Below are 19,003 nucleotides of genomic sequence, written 5' to 3' on the forward strand. Positions count from 1 at the left end.
CAACTCCCTGCACACTTGGGTTTCTTAACACACGCTGCACAAACTTCAATATGTGAAGAATTCAGCAATCAGAATCCTGACCAGGTCTTGTACAAGTGATCACATTACTCCTGTCACGGAGTCCTTGCACTGGCTTTCTGTCAGGTGTTGAGTCGACTTCAAGATCCTCATCCTATAAGGGTCTACATGGCTCGGTATCTCAGTACCTGTCTGACATACTATCATCCTGCTCCCCTCCTTGCAACCTTCCTGTCTGTCCCCCAAGCCCGGCTACACTCTGGGGGTGACAGGGCCTTCTCCTGCTGTGCCCCAAAACTCTGGAGCTCTATCCCCAAGGATATCAGAGAGTCAACATCCCTGAGCTCTTTCAAATCAAGACTCAAAACCACCTTGTTTAGAAGGGCTTTTATGTAATTGGTCTCTACTCATTTGCATCTTCTGCTGCATTTCTAATCTCTTGTGTTTATTTGTAATTTATTTATCTCCTGTTTTTGTTAACTGTTTTATTCAGTTTTAGCTTTTGTTCCTGTAAATTGCTTTGAGAAGCAACTTTTGAAGACGCTATATAAACACGATGATGATGATCATTACTGTTGTTGTTGTTATTATTATCATTAAAAACAAATAGTCAGATTGCTAGAACAATAGGATCTGTATGGGAAGCTGTTTTTTTTTTTGCCTGGAGCTCTGACCTGTCCTGCTGGCTTGGTTTGACAGCGAGCTGCTGGAAGACCTGGAGAGATGCAGTCAGGCAGCTGCCATCGCTGAGTGTTTCGTGGAAAGGGTGAGTGTCCTGGGGTGAGAGGGAGAAGATTCAAACTGCACAAAACAGTCCACACGGAAGGTTGCCTGGTCAAATCGTTTCAGAGCATACTCAGGTAATCGCAACAGCACATGGTTTTATTTCTTTGCAAAAGTAGCACAGCTGGTGACTTTAATAGCTTGAGGTTTAATAAGTGTTTAAACTGCACTGCACCTGAATCTGTCATCTGCCTTTTCCAAACCTTTCAGACCTCCCTGTGATGTGGCAGGAGGTGGCTTAGTGAGGAAGCCACCATCTTGGCTCAAGGCCACCTCCTGACAGGCCTGGGTTTTGAGCCAAGATGGTGGTTACCTCACAGAGTCACTGCTCAATATACCACTGCACCGCACCCCCTCAGTACCTCCCCCACCCCCCTCCAGAAAGAAAAAAGTAAGACACAAACAAAAAATTCGAGCCCTTTGGTGAGGAAATGGCTCATGCCAGATGCTTTCAGACAGGCGATCTCTCACGCTGCAGTGTGGAGAGCCATTCGGTCACAGCTGGCCGTCAGCGCAGAGGTGGCTGCACAGATTTCGGCACGCAGGCTGAACCCCTCATTGTGGTCTTTTTTTACTGCTTCCTCTCCTTCAAGCAGGACCTGGGAAACACCCTGGTATCCTCAGGCTCCCGCTGTGTGCTTTCAGTGAATGCGCCAGTGTTACCGCAAATGAGAAAATGGGAGTGGAAATGAGCTACCAAGAAGTACAGTAGATTCAATTAAGCAATTACTGGGTATATTTTTAGCTGAGGTACAGTCTGACCTGCTCACCCGGGGAAGTCGAACTGATCTGAGCCCAGAATGTGCTTCTACACCAAGGAGCAGCTGGACTGCACGCCTGCAGGTCTGGGTAATAAATCATCGGTGTACACAGACGGGGAGCAGCGTGCTTCAATGCAGCCAGTTATTTTGTCCAATTCAGAGAGGACTGAACAGATCTGGCTCTGGAAGCCGCTGCAGTCGGGTAAACAAGCTTTTCTGCAGGGCCGGTCCTTCTGGCCAACACGCTGCCTGGTGCCAGCCCGCTCCGCCAGACCCCTCTGAGAACCGCTTTGTGTCCTGTGAAAAAAGAAAGCTGTGTTTGGCCCCTGTTTACAGATGCTGATGTCTGCCTCTCCCTCTGGTCTCCTTTTGCAGAGCGAAGCCTTTGACATTTACACCCTCTACTGCATGAACTACCCCAAGTAAGTCTCTCGCGATCTCTGCTTCCTGGTGGACCTGAAAACTGTTCCCTTCAATTCTCAGCTGTGAGCAGGCTGCTGTTACTCCTAAAGGACTGAGCTTTCCCACAGTTCTAAATCCGACCATGCTCGCTCTCCGAGCCGCAGTGCGAATGTCTAGGATGGTCTCCAGAAAGTGGGAATGCCAGGGTAGTGGATTGCCGTGCTGGCAGATGGTGAAGTGGCACCAGCACCTGTGGACTTGTGGGCTCAGCTAACCCCTCTCCTCTTCTCTCTGCCCCCCTCCCCACCTCGCTCAGCTCCGTGGCTGTTCTGCGGGACTGCATGAAGAACAACAGCCTGGTGCGTTTCTTCCAGGAGCGCCAGACCACCCTCTCTCACTCCCTGCCTCTGGAGACATACCTGCTGAAGCCCGTGCAGAGGATCCTCAAGTATCACCTTCTGCTGCAGGTCAGGAGAGGCAGGTCTCAGTGGACAAAAAGCACAGGGGTTACGGGGGGAGGCTTAGAGGTTATTTGTGGGCCCCCCCTGGAAAAATTTGCCAGTGGCAAAGCCAGTCTCCCAGACTGCATGGCATGAGGTGCCACTTCCAAAGAAGAAAGACAAGAGACGGCCGGCAGATGTTATATGGCCTTGTGTATTTAAGGCACGCACACACAGGAATGAAACCACAGTGAGGGATGCAGATGGTTGAAATCTGCTCACAGAGCGCTGAAGGAGATCTTTCTCTCCGAGTTTGGCTGGAGCCTTGCGCAGATGTGATGTGACAGGGGGTGGGCGTTAAATAACCATCAGGAGGCACAGCTGGCACTGCTCTCCGTTTGCCAGCCTGAAGAGCTCCTCTGCTTTTCCTTGTTAAAATCTGTGTCTGATGTTCCGGACCGCAGCCAGAGCCTTGATCAGAGTGTGAGGAAGGGCCAACAGATGTATCCTCTTGGTGTACAGGAGCTCTCCAAACACTTCGACAAGAGCGAGCCCGGGTACGAGGTGGTGGAGGAGGCCATCATCACCATGACAGCTGTGGCCTGGTACATCAACGACATGAAGCGGAAGCAGGAGCACGCCGTCAGGCTGCAGGTGACGCGTCGAGGGGGGCTGAGCTCTCGGCTTCGCGGGTCTCAGATCGCCGCACACGTATCCGGCCAGCAGGGGGCGTGTCGAGAGGGGCTGAGCTCTCGGCTTTGCGGGTCTCAGATCACTGCATGTGCATCATTGTGGTGATGGCTGGAACTGTGATAGAAATAATGTCCTCCTCTCCGGTCAGTAGAGATTGCTGTCTAGTGTTTATATTTTCTTTATAATACCTCTGTGAAGTTGTGGTTCTGTGGGTTTGTGAAAAGCTGAAGCTAAAGCATGGAGTCTGAGAGGCTGTGCCTGCCGCTGGTCTCTGTTCGCAGGAGATCGAGAGCCTGCTGCTGAACTGGAACGGGCCGGACCTGAGCGGCTTTGGGGAACTGGTTCTGGAGGGTTCTTTCCGGGTCCAGCGGGTCAAGAAGGAGAGAGCCTTCTTCCTTTTTGACAAGATGCTACTCATCGCCAAGAAGAGGAATGAGAACTTTGTCTACAGCACCCACATTTTCGTAAGCGCCCTCCCTCCAGCTGGACACCCACCACGTGCACAGCGGAGCACATCCTACTGCGGCCTGAAGGACAGGGCAGCTCCTGGTTTTCACACCGCTGCAGTACTTTAGACTGTCCGCAGCTCAGATTCACGTCTTCTCCAGCGCATGAGCAGATCCACATATCAACACAGTACAAACAGGGCTCTTGCCTGGCTTGCAGATTGTAGATTGTTTTAGTTTTTCTGTATTTTTGTCATTTCTATCCAGCTGCGACAACAATAAATAACACTCCCAGAACCGGGCAATGGTGTGCCATTAGAAAGCACGTGGTATTCACCTGTTACGGGCTGTCGGCGGTGTCTACCGAGGAGCGTGTGGTCCTGTGATTCTCACCCCTGCCTCTCTCTCCCAGTGCTGTAACCTGCTGCTGGCGGAGAACCTGAAGGACCCTCTGAGTTTCAAGGTGTCGGACCAGACCATCCCCAAGCAGCAGCACATTGTGCAGGTGGGGTCTGCTGGAGTGGGAGTGCGGGACTTCCGTAAGCAGGGGGCGGTCCCTCCACGGAAACTCCATCTGCCCATTCCCTCCATTTTCTGACAGCCAGGGCTCCCTTTCCCCAGCAACAGTCTCCAGCTGCTCCCGGGGGATTCCCAGGCCCCCCCCGAGGCCAGCAGAGAGATAAACAAAAACTATTTTCCGGAGACACCAAAATCTCGACCCCTTTCAAGTCCTGAAGTGCCAGAACTGTTTGCTTCGGGTCAGCTTGCTCCCAGCGCGAAGCTCCCCCGCAGGGCGAGGAGAGACGAGTTAGTAAGACCTGCGTGAGTGCCGCTCGCTGCCCTTGAGGGGACGAACATAAGAGGAGCCACTCGGCTCAGGCAGTCATTAGCAGCTAATCGATCTAATTGATCAGCCATTTCTTGAAAGAAGCCGGACAATCGGCTTCGACCACATGGCTGAGTGGCTTGTTCCTCACTCCCACAAGCCCACGAAGAATTCATCCCCTAAACCGGACCCAAATCAGTCCCCCACTTAAATCATGATAATCCTGAAATCCATTTGTTTCTATGTTTCACAAGCTGCCAGTCAGCAAATACAGCGGTACGCTAACATGAAAATTGGTAGTTTGATGTGTACATACTTTGCAGACAAAATAAGGTACAATAAACTGACACTTAAAAGATGCAAATCGTTCAGGCACTTCAAACTATTTCTGCTGGGTAATGTAATGTCCCTTATGAAATCTTTCTTCGGTGAATTTATCGTGGTGGTTTATCAGTTCCACTGCGGTTTTATCCATCTGTACTGCTGTGGTTTCCTGTGAGTTTAACCATTTGTTTACTGTTTACTGCTTCCTGTCCTGCACCATGTCAGCATGGAACAGCATGGCATGGTGCTCCTGCGACAACCTGTAGTTGGGCACAGTGGAAGCAGACTGAAATATGCATATATATATATATCCATAAGATAGCCCTGCAGAACTACCATATTACCAAGACAGAAGTACCAAAAATCATCGTGCAGAATCTACGAAGGTGTCATTCGATGAGTGGTGTAACGGCGATCTCTCTGCAGGCCAAGAACCAGGAGGAGAAGAGGCTGTGGCTGCACTACCTCAAGAGGTTGATTGTGGAGAATCACCCAGCCTCCCTGCCACAGAAGGTCAGTGTGCTCAGGCAGATACAGGCACGATCGCGACACAGCAGCACCACTCTCTACTAGACCGACCCTCTTATCCAACGTATCTTACATTACTAACCATTTATACCGGAGCGATTTAGGTGAAGTAGTTTGGTCAAAGCTGCAACAGCAGTGTCTCACCTGGGACTAGAACCTGCAACCTTCCAGTTTCCGAAGCCTGGATCCTCAGTGCTGTGCCATGCTGCTGTTTAACTGCTACAGGCTGAGGCTGGGGCTGAGTCGCCTGTTCGGGGAGTGTTAATACAGGCATCAAGCAGTGACGTGTGGGGAACATGGAGAAGGCTTGCCCCTGGCATTGCTGTGTGGCAGCACTTGATTGCCTTTAAACCCAACAGGCACCATGCTCGACCACAGTGCCTGCAGTGCTAAAGGAGATCAATCTGCTTCATTGTCAATCACCCGGTCTTTCAGTCCTTCTTCAGGCCCTTGGCTGCCTGGGTTTATCAGATTGAACACATTAACTTTTTAAATATAAGAGGGATTAATTTCAGTAGTAGAGCCCGGTCTACAGATGCATTCAATTAGGAACTGAGTTTTAACTACTGTCAGGAACACGTGACAGCGTTTCTACTAGTTGAAAAAACACAGTGGAGTCCTACTTTGCAATTAGTGCGATTATTATTGGTCATTGATGTATAAATTATTATTAATGCAATTATTGTTTCCTCTTTCTCATCTAAATGACAAGTGCAGAACCTTATGAAGAATCTCTGCGCACCACTCATATTAGTACACAGGTTCAAACATTGCATAGATAAATGTGTATACTGTATATACATTATTATAGGATTTGTTTTGAACACTATCCACTGTCTCAGTGCTGTGAAATGTCAGACAGACTTCAGAAAGAAGCACTTTGGGAGAAACAGCATGGTAAAAGTAGAGTAGAGTGCAGTAAAGTGATGTGACATCATGGTAAAATGGTATAAACTAGTGATATGAAACATGCAGCCTGGGGAGACATACTGTATGGAGGTCATGAAGGTATTCTTGGAATAAATCCATTTTAATAACACCAGCTTCAACCTTCAGAAGACTGGTACACATTTTGGGTGATTGGCGTCTTTGGGCTTCTCACTACTGCAGTGTCCTGGGATAACCCTGTTTTAATTCTGGTTGCCCATCACTGGTTTACGAATGAGAAGTCACTGAGACACAGAGCACACACATGGTGCCAGTGATGAAAAACCATGGGAAATATACAAAAACAGGGCACAGAGCTATCTGTAGGAAATGTTTTCATGAGGCGTGAGATAGTAGTGTGCTTGAAGACCGGGCATTCCTTCCATGAAGCGTAAGAATGCAGAAACTTTTTCTGGTTCTCATGGTAAATTATTATCCATGCCAAGACAGGAGGCAAGCCTGTCAAGTGCACAAATACCACGCTGTTGAGGAAGCGAAGTAGGAAATTTAAGGCAGGTTAATCCTGTCCCCTTCTCAGCCGTTCTGTGTTCCCCAAAAACTCGTCCTGTCCAGGCATCTTGATGCTGTGCTGCCTCCTAATGGCCAAACACTCTCACTGCACGGTTTTCACCATTCTGGTTGCGCACTGCGCAGACGAATGAAAGACAGAGTTATCTCTTTTTCTAAATTCCCAGCATTTTCTGACACAAGGAGCAAGATCCCTTTCACTTTGCATCGCCACAGAAGCCGTGCTGTCGAGCTGGCTGTAACTCTGTATTGGCCTCACTTGTGTCTTTCCCTTTGTTGTCTTTTGCAGGCCAGACAGGTGCTTGGTGACAGCTGTTGCCCATGTGAGTATTGCTGTTGCTCATTTGTAATCTGTTGTCTTCTCCTGATTTTACCTGAAGACCTTTTCCCACATTCTCTCCACTTATCCGTTAGCTGTCCTCAGAAAGATGCGTATTCCTGGCAAGGCTCATGGCAACCTAGAGCTCAGCCAAGAAACCCAGGGGTGCTGGATGCCAGTTGTGCTAAGGGCACACTCAGGCAGAAATGCCAGTTCCCTCAGCCGCAATGTCTGTGAGAGGTGGGAGGAAGTCAGAGAACTGTGAGCGCAGGCAAACCATGTAAACACCACACAGAAGGTGTCCTAGTCTGTAACTGAACACAGGATCCAGGACAAGAACAAATGTTACTCCCCTACCTTTTTCACCACAGCCGTGAGGTCCTATGGCCATCAGTCACTTGCTGAACATGTCTCCATTACCAATACAAGTATTTAAAGACAGCTGGGTTAGCGTCTTAAAAATCAACAGTGAAAACTCAATGAACTCAACAGGAAAGTCAGTGTTCATCAATTTAAAACTGAGAACAGGAAGCATTTCTTTACACAAAGGGTTGTGGGAGTGTGGAACTAGTTGCCCAGCCATGCTGTCGCAGCCGATACCCTGGATCCTTCAAGAAAGGGCTGGATGAGATCCTGGGATCAGTTAACTGCTGACTACCAAATGGACCAGCTCGGCTGAACGGCACACTCTCGTTTGTCACCTTTCTAGTGTTCTCATGTCTTTATTTTGTGTTTTGATGGACAGTTCCCCCTGCTCTCCAGTTTGATCACGAGCCCAGTAAGAAGCCGGCCGCCTCCCCCCGCCTGGATGATTCGAGGGGCTACCACCGGGGGAGGCGCCAGTCAGGTCTGTCCTGCCGCCTCTGCCCTCCCTGTCGCCCCTGTGTTTCAGCCCTGTGTTTACCAGCCTTCTGCACAGCACCTTGGTAACAGGAAGTGATGCAGCAAATGGTCACATGACCACTCCCAGGAGGCTGGTGACAACTGATGTTTTTTTTGTTGTTGTTGTTGATTTGTGTGTGACAATTCAAAAGGGATGCACATGACAGTATTTTGACAGTCCCTCACAGTGCTTGTGAGGGACACACGCGGTGCACGTGCACAGCCAGTACGGTTGCTCTTCACTGTGCTTTACCTTCAGTTTCCTTTTGGCACTGTTTTCCACTTCGCCGACAATGACCTGACGATGCCACTAATCTTCCACTGCAGGAGCTACACGGGTTTGTTAGGGAGTGCGATGATGTTAGTGTGGAGAATAAACAGCGACTGCTTCTGCCCTTTCCGTCTTAACCCCTTGCGTCTCGTCCGCAGAGCCCCCGGAGTTTATATACACCCCCGAAAAGGCCAAAAAAAGCTTCCCTCTGCTCCTGGAGGGCAACATGCCGTATAGAAGAGGCCGGAGGCAGTCTGGTGAGTCCTAGCGAGACCAGTCCTCATTCCTGGTCTGTGTGCTTTCCACACACTTTTAGTAGATTGGCTCTTACATGCAGAAGATGTCAGCACAGGAGTGATTATGTCCCAGTGGTTCTGATTACTATATGTGGTTGAGTCTTCTATCAGGAATTCCTGCAAATGCAGGGCGCTGTGTAAGTGAACTACACCGGTCCTGTTTTGTGCTACTCATATTGTGCAAATCCAGGTTTCTAATATTATGGCACTTGAGTAAAATTCTGACTTAAAACACAAGCCAGACCTGGGGGAACTCACACAGAATGCAATCGAAAGTATTATTCAGGAGCAAGAATAAGGACATACTCCCTTCTTAAAAATGGACAAACATCTCAGGCAAGGAGTCCAGTCCTGATGAGTCTGCAGGCTTCTTAGAGAGCGGTCAAGTAAATTGGTCCAGCTGGTTTCGGCTGATTTAGCTGGTCTGGAATTAAAACCTGCAGACACACATCTGCCCCCCAGAACCGGGATTGAACGTTCCCGGTCTGTCACATAGCCATGCTGTGCACGTTTATGTGAAAGATTCCTTCAAGAAACTTCCTTCTCTTAAAAAGACAAGTCTAAAAATATGTGTAAGGACTGGCCTGTGCCCTCTTGACTCTCCACTGCTTTCAGGGCTAAACACCAGAAATCATGGCTCATTGTGAATCTCAGGGACTTTGTTGTTTTGCAGCTCCTGCAAAAGACATTGAGACAGCCTATCAGCAGAGCTGTAAGTCTGTTTGCTGTTATTGTTTTCTAGTGTTGAATATTTGAGAGTTTGAGTATTATTGCATATTACTGTAGTCCAGCATCCAGCAGCTTTTCTAGGTCTCTTTAAATCATCACTATCTGGAGACCTGGTCCAGCTAATCTCATGATCTCCTCAATCAGGGCATTAAGGTTTAGTGACAGTGTGGGCCTCCCTGGCTGGAGCTTGGTACCCCTGCTGTAGTAAAACGTGACACTGTTGTATAGGATGTGCTAAATGTCAATGATATTGACCCTTTGCTCCATACAAAAGCTGACCTCTGACCTTTCTTCTGTTCCTCCTCCCGTCCTGTGTGCTGTTGGTGGGGCGATCTGACTTCCAGTGAGGCTGAAGGTGAGCTCACTCGTACGTCTGAAGGGGCGGTGCAGGAGCTGAGATTGGGAAAGCCCACGCTGACAGCTTTACTGTCAGTTCTGATATGTTTCCACTGCAGAGAATTGATAGAATAAGCCTTTTCTGCTGTAATTCTCTAAGGTGCTTGTTGTTGCTGGGAAGATCATCTCTTTATACTGACGTGCTGAGCAGGTTTATGTCAGATTTCACAAGAAACACTCTGGGAACACAGTCTTGACTGGGATGTCGGTAGCTGAGGCTGAGCTTGAAGAGGGGAAACGAGAACGTTACTATCCTCTGACGGCAGTCCAGCCGTTCAGTTGGCCCTGATCTCTCTGTCTGTGTCGCGCGCAGCAGGCTGGCAGCGAGGGGGAGCTGTGCCCGGGCGCGGATGGCATGGGCTCCTCGGGCAGCGCCAGCACGCTGGCCTCCTCCGTCATCGAGGTGGAGGCCGGGCGCGACGACCTCGGACTGGGCCCGGAAGGGGACATCGCTCCGCCCACCCTGTCCATCACCGAGGAGATCCTGCAGTTCATCAGCCAGAGCCGGGCCCGGGAGGGCATGACGGACTGCCAGCTGGAGAGGGTGAGTCGCACACCAGCGAGTTTCCTTTCCTTCACGCCCCTGTGCCACTTGTCTGTCTACAGGGCATGATGTACAGAAGAAAAACACAGTCACAGAAATCAGAACAGGAGAACACAGAGATGAGGCCAATAGCCCCTTGTCGTGTGGCTTGTTTTGAGTAGCTAGTTTATTTTAGAATCCCTTTGAAGGATGCCAAGGCAAACAAAACGGCATTTGGGTGAGCTTTGGGATTTTGAATAGTTGAGTTGGTCTCAATTCAAGACCAACATGCTTCGTGTTTCCTTTTAAATAGGACCTGTTCATCGAAGCCATTCTTCTTGTCATTGAAGGCCATTCAATTCAATTCAATGTATTTTTTAAAATAAAAATAAAGGCCTTTCTTATACATTGTTCAGTTTTGCATAAGTACCACAAATGTGCAGAGCAACCTCTGCCTGGAATGATGTCTCCTCAACCATTTTGCAATATCTCTGGAAGTATAGAGGGCAGAGGCCTAGTTTAGGGGTTAAAGTCAAGCTAATGTATACTGTAAGTACCATAGTGCAGGGGTGCTCATGGTTGTATTATGTTCTTTTCCACTTGATTTATCCTGCCCCCGTATTTTACCCAATGCTACATAAATTACAAGGGAGCACAATAATAGGCTCCACATGTACCGTGCAAAGGAACACTGCAGTGCAGTCAAGATGGTGCAGGCAGAGGAGTCTGGAGAATGTGACAGGGATTGGGGAAACAGAACCCCGTCTTGGGAGTCCATGGCCTCCACCACAGTGGAGTAAATTGAAAAAAAGAAGGTTGTAGAGTGAGGTGTAGGTGCAACAAGACAGCCAGGCTCTTTGATCTGTGTAATCAAGAAAACCTTTGAATTTGGCAGGATCAGACGCAAATGGAGCCAGTGAATGAAAACTCAGCTGCTGAAGAGCTGTGTGCCGCAGAGCAGGAAGAGCATGAGGAAGAGCTCTGTCTCTCTCTAGAGACCGTCGGGGCCGAGGAAGAGGACGGCCAGGAGGAGCTAAGAGCTGTGCCCCCGCTGACAGATGAAGAAGTTCAGGTCGAGGAAGGAGAGCCTCCTGCTGCAGTCAGCGAGTCTTCTGAAGAGGAGGACCCGAGGAAAGGGGAGTCTGTGTCTTCCCCTTTGCACATGCTGGACGAGATGGGGACCGAGGAAGAGCCTTCAGCTGTGACAGTGAACCCAGGAAGCTCAACAGAGCCTGAGGAGGAGGAGGAGGCTGCTGAGCCCACGCTTGAGGCTGAGCTGGAGCCGCAGCAGGAAGGGGTGGCCCCACACCCCACCCTCCCTGGCAGCGCCAGCTCCTACCCAGCCTGCGGCGAGGATGAACCCGAGAACCAGCGCCCAGCAGAAGGCCTGGCAGGCCACAAGCCGCTGAATTATGCAGAGGCATTGGTAGGAAGTGGGCCAATGCCTAAAAAGGAAGCCATGTTGACCAAAAACGACCGGATGATCATCGAGAAGATAAGAAACTACTATGAGACGGCAGAGGTTAGCGGTGGCACCCTGCAGAGGAGAGACAGCATATCCTTCATTCCCACTGGACTGGTCAAAGACTCTGTTTCCCGATTCGACATCTTTGGGCAGCAGGACAGCCTCTGTGAGTCGGAAAGCAGCCGGTCGGAGGCGAGCGAGATGGATCTCTCCTCTCCGCTCACCCCTCTTATCCTGCCAGCCACCGAAGACTCGGAGCTGGAGCTGAGCGGGTCTCTCGGTCTTAGTGACTGCGCTTTTGTGGAACGGGAAGGGACGGGCAAGGAGTCCTGGGACATCCGAGAGGAAGACGGTGGCTCTGTCACAAAGCCTGAGCCAGAGCTGGCGTTCCAGTCCTGCACGGAGCTGATGAAAGTGTGGAAGGAGAAAGAGAAGAGGCTGAGCTGCAGCGAGGGAGGAAGGCGATTCGGTCTCAGAGTCAAGCGAGCCACAGATGGAGAAGCCCCCAGCAATCGAACAGCAGCCCCTGCAAACGGGCCACTGGTGCTCGTAGAGAATGTGGAAACGGGAAGAGAGGACGTGGTTGTCCCCAGGCAGGACAGCGAAGACAGCGAAGACCGAGACGGGAAGGACCTGAGGGAACTGGACACGTTGAAGAACAAAATCGCTCACCAATCCACGCCTTGCGGGGATTCGGAAAGCACTCCGAGCCAGGACCCCCCCAGGGCAAAAGAGGAGCCCTACTCTAAGCACGCAGGGGTGACCCTTTGTGGGGCGCTCGAGAGGCCTCTCTACAGCGTGCCCCCGGACGTCACCGGGATCAGCCTGCACGAGGGAGGAGACGTGTGCCTCCCGGAGAACTCGGAGAAGATCCTGAGCAGGGTGCAGGTACTGGCCCGCATGTACAGTGCCAAGATCGGACGCATGAAGACGCCGCTCCACAAGAAGGTGTGGGAGGCCAGGGGGCCGGGGAGGCGAGAGGACCTCGGAGAGGCCAGGGCTGACCCAGCCTGGAGGAGGCCAGCGGCCCAAACCACTGCGGGTAAGCAGCCTGTCGCCGACAGCTCCCAAACACACTCCAGCTGGGCTCGCTCCGGGCCTGCAGCCACACACAGGGCCACCCGCAAACGTAACATCTCGGCAGACGCTCGGGGGGCTCGTTTCACTGCGAATAAACTGAATAAATTCATCTGAAGTGGCGGTGTTTGTTTTTGACGGAATGGCTTTGCTTTGTTCTGAGGACGTTAAAGAAAGATCGGGATAGGCAATAAAAACTGATTTAAAGTCGGACTAGAGTGTGTCCACCCCCATATAGTCCACACTGACCCCATTTGTTAATGTGTCAGTCAATTACATTTTTAATATACATTGAAGCGCTTCGATGGAGTTTATTTAACTAAAGTTCGGGAGGGATGACAACAACCACGCTCAGTCATCCCCAGCCGTCAGCGATTAGCAATCACTCCCTTCGTCCTTCCTCCACCGAATGCTATAAATACCAAATGCGATATCTCCCTCTCCCTCGCGTGCGACTTTTGCATCCCACCTCCACCCCAAGTCCACCTCTGCAGCTGCCCCTTGGTTACCTCGCGGGGGGTCCTGGCCTCCTCGTCCTATGGCCAGGAGGTCGGCCCTCAGCCAAGCGGGTTAAGCCAAATATCCACTCCACAATAGTTCGCCACGCTTTGATTTTGGGGCGTTGTCATTCCTCATGAAACGAAAGAACCACCAAAAAAGAGTGTTTATGCCATTGTATAGGCTTGATGAAGCCTTCATTGAAACTGGGGTCTACAGTTCTGGCAAGGGATGCGGGAGACTGTTGACACTGACAAGAGCAGGGCATGATGGGGAATACCCAAAGACAGGAGGCAATGCATGCTGACAAGTCACCGATATGTGTGTGCAGTGTGGGCGATCACAAGGGCCCATCCAAATGCCAGATAAGGGAGGAATGGGGTTTGGGCGTAACTAAAAACCTTGTGTGGAAGGTTTCCGCTGGGCTTTCCTTTGATCTCTTTTATCTTAATATACTCTGCATTTTCTAATGTTCCACCTGTGCCAACTCGTCGGCTTTATCATTCTGATTCCCTCAGACAAGTCACAAAGAAGACTCAGGTCACACGAATCGCTTACTTTGTCTAAAAAGCATGTTCTCCTGCCCTCTTTTCTCCATCAGGACGTCCCATGGTGCCCAGAGAGCCGCAGCTGTATGGGCATGTCCTCATCCGAGAGCAGCTGTCCCCCACCTACCTGCAGGAGAGCAGGTGCATCGTCTCCGCACCCCGGAGCAGCGCCTCAGCTCTGGAGCCCTCCAAGACTTTGTTGCATCCTCTTCCATCTCCTTTTGAACCACCTGAAGGAGATGCAGAGATCCAGGAAACACCCTCCTTGGATTGCAGTCCTGAGACAGGTCTACCCAGCTCTGAGCAAGCACCACCATCCAACAGCACGGACTCCTCCCCAGACACTCCTCCCCCAGGAGCTCCATCCCCCAGAGCTTCGGAAGTTAACCAGGCCTCAGAGATCAACTTAAAAGACAAGCTCGAGGTTCTTCAGGACGTAACTCTGACAGATCAGTTTGGTTCAGGATCTTGGCTGTCATCGGCTGAAGCTGACAGTCCAGCACGTGCTCCAGGAAATTCATCGGAAGCCGGTCCAATGCCCGTGAAAGAAACTTTTGATAGTCCAGTGGCCTCTGGAAGTGGAGACCCCACTTTGGCATGCCCTCTTCCTCTGGTGTGTGAAGAAGTGAACAAATTGTTATCCAGCACAACAGTCCTAGAAGGCTCTCTGGCTTCCTCTTCGGATCAGGTCCAGGCCCAGGATGAGTTTCATACTCTGCGAGAGGAGGATGATCTGCCCTACCGGAGTGCTGAAGGGGAAGGATGTAAACTCAGTTCTGAAGATAAAGACAGTTGCCAGTCATGTTTAGGTGCACCAGAGTGGGAGAGCGACATCACTATAAGCACATCAAATAGCGGGGAACAGCACGCCAACAACAGGGGTGCATTGGCATCATGTCAGGTGGTGCAGAACCATACTGATGTTCCTGAAGATGCAGCGGAGTGTGTCAAACAGCCATCCCCTGCTACTTCCTTGTCATCATGCCTCCCATCTGTCCCCGAGGACTCCGCCGTTTTCACTTTGACATTCGCACTGGGTGATGGAGCTTGTGATGACCATCAGGCCGGTCAGAATGATGAGTCCTCCGTATCTCCACAACACACTCTGCCTCTGGAGGATGCTGGAGAAGGGACTCCGTTGGCATCTCCGATAGTACTGTTGCCTGCAACGTGTGCAGTGAAGGAGATTTTGGGGTCAGACCTTCAAGGCACTACGAGATCTGACCCACTCCAAGAAAAGGACGGGCTTCCTCAAAACCAAAGCTTAACAGCTCAGACAACTGATGAGGACTTGTCGGATACACAGCCCTCAGATTCGTCATCTTCAGAGCATCTGCCAAAGTTCACCAGCCAAAGACCCCTTAACTTACCCACCACACGAGGCAGAAGAAACCTGGCTCTGAGCCTGGAAAGACAGGGGTTGTCTGTCCCTAACCCAAGGTGTGTTCCTCCACTTTCTGACTTCGCAGTTGAGATAACAGGACATTCTAAAGATGTGGGTAGATGGCCCACTTAAAAGAAGTTCTAATATTCAGATTTATAAGGAAATGTAGTAGCACAGTGTTGCACTTACGTTTTTGAGGGCATGTTACATTTTCCGTTCAACATGTTTGAGTCTGAGGTTTTGCCTGATACCTAGATCGTTTGTTCTGTTCATTTTTGTAGGGTGTGGTGAACGACTGCAAAATGACAAAGTACCAAGAAGGCTTAAGCTTTGTGTATCTTAAACTTAAAACTGTGCTTTTGCATGATTGGCAGTACAGTCGGATTCCCAATGGGTTAACTAGACTTTTTCCTTTCCTCTCATTCCAGGTACCCTGAAAGCATCAGAGATGACGTTTTTCCCGATACATCCCTGAGAGTTACAGGACACTCCCAGACTAGAAAACCAAATTCCCAATACTTACAGACCCCCTCAGGGAATACAATAAATCCCCCATCTGCCAATAGCCATGCAAGCGTGCCGTCTGCATTTATCCCTGGAGTTCGTCTTCGGTCACACTCTCCAATGAGAAACATCCATCCTCCATCTGCTTCGTCCAGCTCCAGTGCTCTGGCCAAGTCTTTGGCAGCTTCCTGCATCAGCCAGACTTTAAGTCAGACCCTTGCTAGAAGGAGTGCCAGACTGCAGTCTGTTCTTCCAGGAAGCTCAAATACAAAGAACCCTTCTGCTTCTCTACCTCCTGCTTCTGGATCGGGTCTGAGGTTTAGGTCCCCTTCACCCAGACCAAGCTCCCCTTTGGGATCTCCACAGAGCCCCAGTACTCCAGGTACACCCAAGACTGAATGTTCCTTCCCAGGAGACCCTTCCACAACAAGGAGTGGAAGCTCCCATCCTTCATTGTCCAGGACAAGCCCATCTCCCATGCTGTCTCCTCCACCGTACCGGAGCCAGAGGTCCATATCACCTGTAGCATCAGTTAGTCTCCAGCAGGTTCCTACCCCACCACAGTCAAGATCCCTTGCCTTAGAGCTTTTAAGTCACAGTAATTCAAACAATAACAACAATAAGGCATCCTCAGCAAGCCTAGGACAGGGAGTGTGCTCCCCAAATTTGGCAAGAGCTTCCATTTCTTCCCACAATCGAGCAGCCAGACCATTCTCTTCTGCCTCAGAGCCCAGTTCCCGGGTCCAGTCTCCTTCCCCATCCTGCGCCAGAATCTGCTCCCCGCCTCCCGCCCTGCTGCCACAGGCACAGACAAGAGACTGCGCCACCTTGAAAGCCAAGCCCCCCCACCCCTCCCACCCCAGAGGGCCTCGCTCCTTCACCCCTCTGTCCCTCTCTCAAAACCGCTCAGGGTCCTCCTCCACCTGCTCCTCGCCTCCTTGCACCAGCCCCCGAGTCACCTCCCCGTCCCCCCTAGGGGTCCCTCCGAACACAGGTGCGCACCCTCAGACCCTCCGGAGACCACGAGGGAACAGCCTGCCCTTCATCGGCCGGACGGATGGGCCTCCCAGCCCTTCGCAGATCACTGGGAAGATCTCTTGGGGAGATGGCGGTCCTGATGCTCGGAGGTCCCTGAGTGTTGATCACGATCCAGGGCCGGTTAGCCCCAGGAGGACCTGTAGCAGCCCCCCTTGTCTCAGCCCGGTGTCCCTGTCTCCAACAAGGCAGGGCCCTCACAAGAGCAGCACCAGCATACAGGATTACACCAGCATTGCCTGGCCGTACATCCAGGAACTGTTGACCAAATATGATTCGTCCGATTTGGGAGATTGCCCTCAAAGACCCAGTGAGGACTCGCTGTCGTCGGGCTGCCCTGAGACCAGTTCGGAAGACCCGGATCTCTGTGACACCAGTTTCAGGAGCAGCATCGTCTGCGCCTACGTGAACAGCAAGCCCCTCTCCCGAAGGGGCTCGTCCGAAACACCCGATCCGTGCACGGATGGCGAAGACGGAGACTCTGGTCAGGCCCGTGGCAGAGGCTCAGTAAAAACAAGCTACGCCACCACGGTTAACCTCCAGATCGCAGGCAGTGGAAGGATCACGTCCTTCAGCAACGCACAGGTCAGCCTGACCCAAACTCTGGCACCGGCGTCGGACAGCCAGAGCACGAGACGGGTCAACGGATGTAATGTTGTTGCGTCTCCGAACTGCAAAAGACTTTGATGGGTGATGATGCAGGCTGAAGCTTCCTTCTTATTTCAGTACGGAAGTGACGTCCCTCGTTTAATACTATCTTTTGATGATGTTTGCTCTTTTTTACCACCCCTAATGACGTAAAAGAACCGGATTTTATGTTTTACGTCCAGTTGAAGGGGTGCAGTACATTCCCATTCCAGCTTTTAGAGTAAATCTTATACCGGCTCTTATTTATGAAGTGGTTTTGTTTTCCCTGTCTGGCACTTATTGCTGTTTCCTCATTTGGCACAAGGTCTTTAGGCTGAGAGTGGGTCTGACGTGTCTGTGATATGAATTCGTATTTCAGGCTAAACTGAGATGTTAATGTTTTGTGTATTAGAAATGAAACTGGGCATAAAATGGCAGAAGGGGGAACTTCTCTACAAACTGAACAAAACTGACTAATGCAAGAGGTGAACTCTCAAAAACACGGAGAAAGGGGGCCATGTCTGCTTTGATGAAAGTGAGAAAAAAGCAATCCTATCTTTCCTCTGGGTAGAGGCATCATCAATTTCCACAGCGTTCCCAGGTCATTTTCAAAACTTACTCTGCACAGTGAGACAGACAAAGGTGTCTCATAGTTACTCACCCAGACACATTGTTGAATCCACTACATGGGGATCATTGGAGATTCAACAGCTCTTGGTATGCCTGGGCCAGCTCAGGTGAGGTGAGGTGGGGTGCCTCGGTTCTTTTATTTACCCCTTCGGTTGCTGTGTCACCCATTTAATTTCATGATTGTGGCCATTGCTGGTGTGTCCTGTCAGACTCAGGACAGTTTCCTAACTTTTTATTTCCAAAAACCAGACATCTAAAGTGATTTAAAGGGACCAGCTGTTTACTTATGTAATCTGGGGCATTTTTGGTTGCAGTGGCCCTGAACCCACATGCCCTGTAGGGGGGGTCATTCATCACGACTTCTTCTGAAATTCCAAGACTCTTTTCAGGGACGATACCAATATCCAGAGGCACGAGCAGCCATCACAGAGCCAACAAGCAGTGTAGAGTCTGTGTTCTGCATTCATTTGCACAGGGTGGCAGCTCAAGCCTTCCCATTGGGTCTGGCTTCCTGCTTGCCCTGTACCTTCTCCCTGATAACAAGCCATCGCATTCCTCACTGCCCACCTCCTATTTTGCACCATCTGCAAGTTAGCAGAGTTTGTCAGTATTGGGTTTGAATGTTCAGTATTGTCTGTTTTTCATTTTTGTCGCTTTGACTGCCTCACTCATGTTGTGTTGTGTGTTTATCGTGAAGTGGATAATACTGTAAAAAAGGGAACAATTAAAAAGCCTAGGAATTCATTATTAATGTTATCGACTCGTGGTTTCATGTGGCGTTTGTGTATGTCTGCAGGCGATGAACGAGAGGAAGAGCTGTTTCTCCCTGTGACGTCAACACACAGCCAGTAAACAATTCAAGTCCAGCATCAAAACAAAGCTATTTGCACCAATTCATTATGAGCGCAATATTTTTCTTCTTTGTGAAATAAAAACTGTTCTATCCAACTTTATCTCGCGATCTCTTGGTTTTCTGGATCAGACAATGATTTAGAGTCTCAGCCAAAGCCATGGAACAACGTGGCTGCTCATTTCTTTCCTAGGAGGGGTTTGGTTTTACATCAGCTTGCAGAGGACGTCAGAGAAGTATGTGCATGTCTGTGTTCCAGCAAGGAGAGACGAGTTATTTGTTCAGCAAGTACT

The 19,003-nt window shown here is 50.4% G+C and overlaps 2 protein-coding genes across 3 annotated transcripts in view; both read left to right on the top strand.

Annotated features, from left to right (window-relative positions):
- The window catches only part of plekhg2 (pleckstrin homology domain containing, family G (with RhoGef domain) member 2), a 43,133-nt gene extending 33,933 nt beyond the window's left edge, over positions 1-9,200 (top strand). The window contains exons 5-15 of the mRNA XM_088627508.1: positions 718-784; positions 1,938-1,984; positions 2,281-2,431; positions 2,927-3,058; positions 3,379-3,561; positions 3,956-4,048; positions 5,120-5,206; positions 6,966-6,999; positions 7,741-7,842; positions 8,307-8,405; positions 9,118-9,200. Coding sequence (XP_088483634.1) covers positions 718-784; positions 1,938-1,984; positions 2,281-2,431; positions 2,927-3,058; positions 3,379-3,561; positions 3,956-4,048; positions 5,120-5,206; positions 6,966-6,999; positions 7,741-7,842; positions 8,307-8,405; positions 9,118-9,200 — 1,078 coding nt within the window. The remainder of the gene's footprint in view (positions 1-717; positions 785-1,937; positions 1,985-2,280; positions 2,432-2,926; positions 3,059-3,378; positions 3,562-3,955; positions 4,049-5,119; positions 5,207-6,965; positions 7,000-7,740; positions 7,843-8,306; positions 8,406-9,117) is intronic.
- A 192-nt stretch (positions 9,201-9,392) lies between these two features.
- LOC148672093 (uncharacterized) lies at positions 9,393-18,813 on the top strand. Of its 2 annotated transcripts, none has more exons than XM_088627450.1 (5): positions 9,393-9,528; positions 9,883-10,113; positions 10,988-12,599; positions 13,734-15,120; positions 15,493-18,813. In XM_088627450.1, exons 2-5 carry the CDS (start codon positions 9,925-9,927, stop codon positions 17,288-17,290), a joined length of 4,986 nt encoding a protein of 1,661 aa, XP_088483576.1. In that variant the 5' UTR covers positions 9,393-9,528; positions 9,883-9,924; the 3' UTR covers positions 17,291-18,813. The 2 variants fall into 2 exon arrangements, with proteins under 2 accessions (XP_088483576.1, XP_088483578.1); XM_088627452.1 differs by having other exon boundaries at positions 9,396-9,528; positions 9,886-10,113.
- Positions 18,814-19,003: the final 190 nt, after the last annotated feature.

The sequence above is a fragment of the Lepisosteus platostomus genome, chromosome 4 (genome assembly GCF_059453375.1).
Source record: "Lepisosteus platostomus isolate fLepPlt1 chromosome 4, fLepPlt1.hap1, whole genome shotgun sequence".
NCBI classification, from domain to species: Eukaryota; Metazoa; Chordata; class Actinopteri; order Semionotiformes; family Lepisosteidae; genus Lepisosteus; species Lepisosteus platostomus.

Coding starts and splice junctions, on each gene's coding strand:
- LOC148672093 (XM_088627450.1), top strand. CDS start 9,925: ATGGGCTCCTCGGGCAGCGCCAGCACGCTGGCCTCCTCCGTCATCGAG. Junction 12,600..13,733: donor AGCGGCCCAAACCACTGCGG/GTAAGCAGCCTG, acceptor TTTCTCCATCAG/GACGTCCCATGGTGCCCAGA. Junction 15,121..15,492: donor TTGTCTGTCCCTAACCCAAG/GTGTGTTCCTCC, acceptor CTCTCATTCCAG/GTACCCTGAAAGCATCAGAG.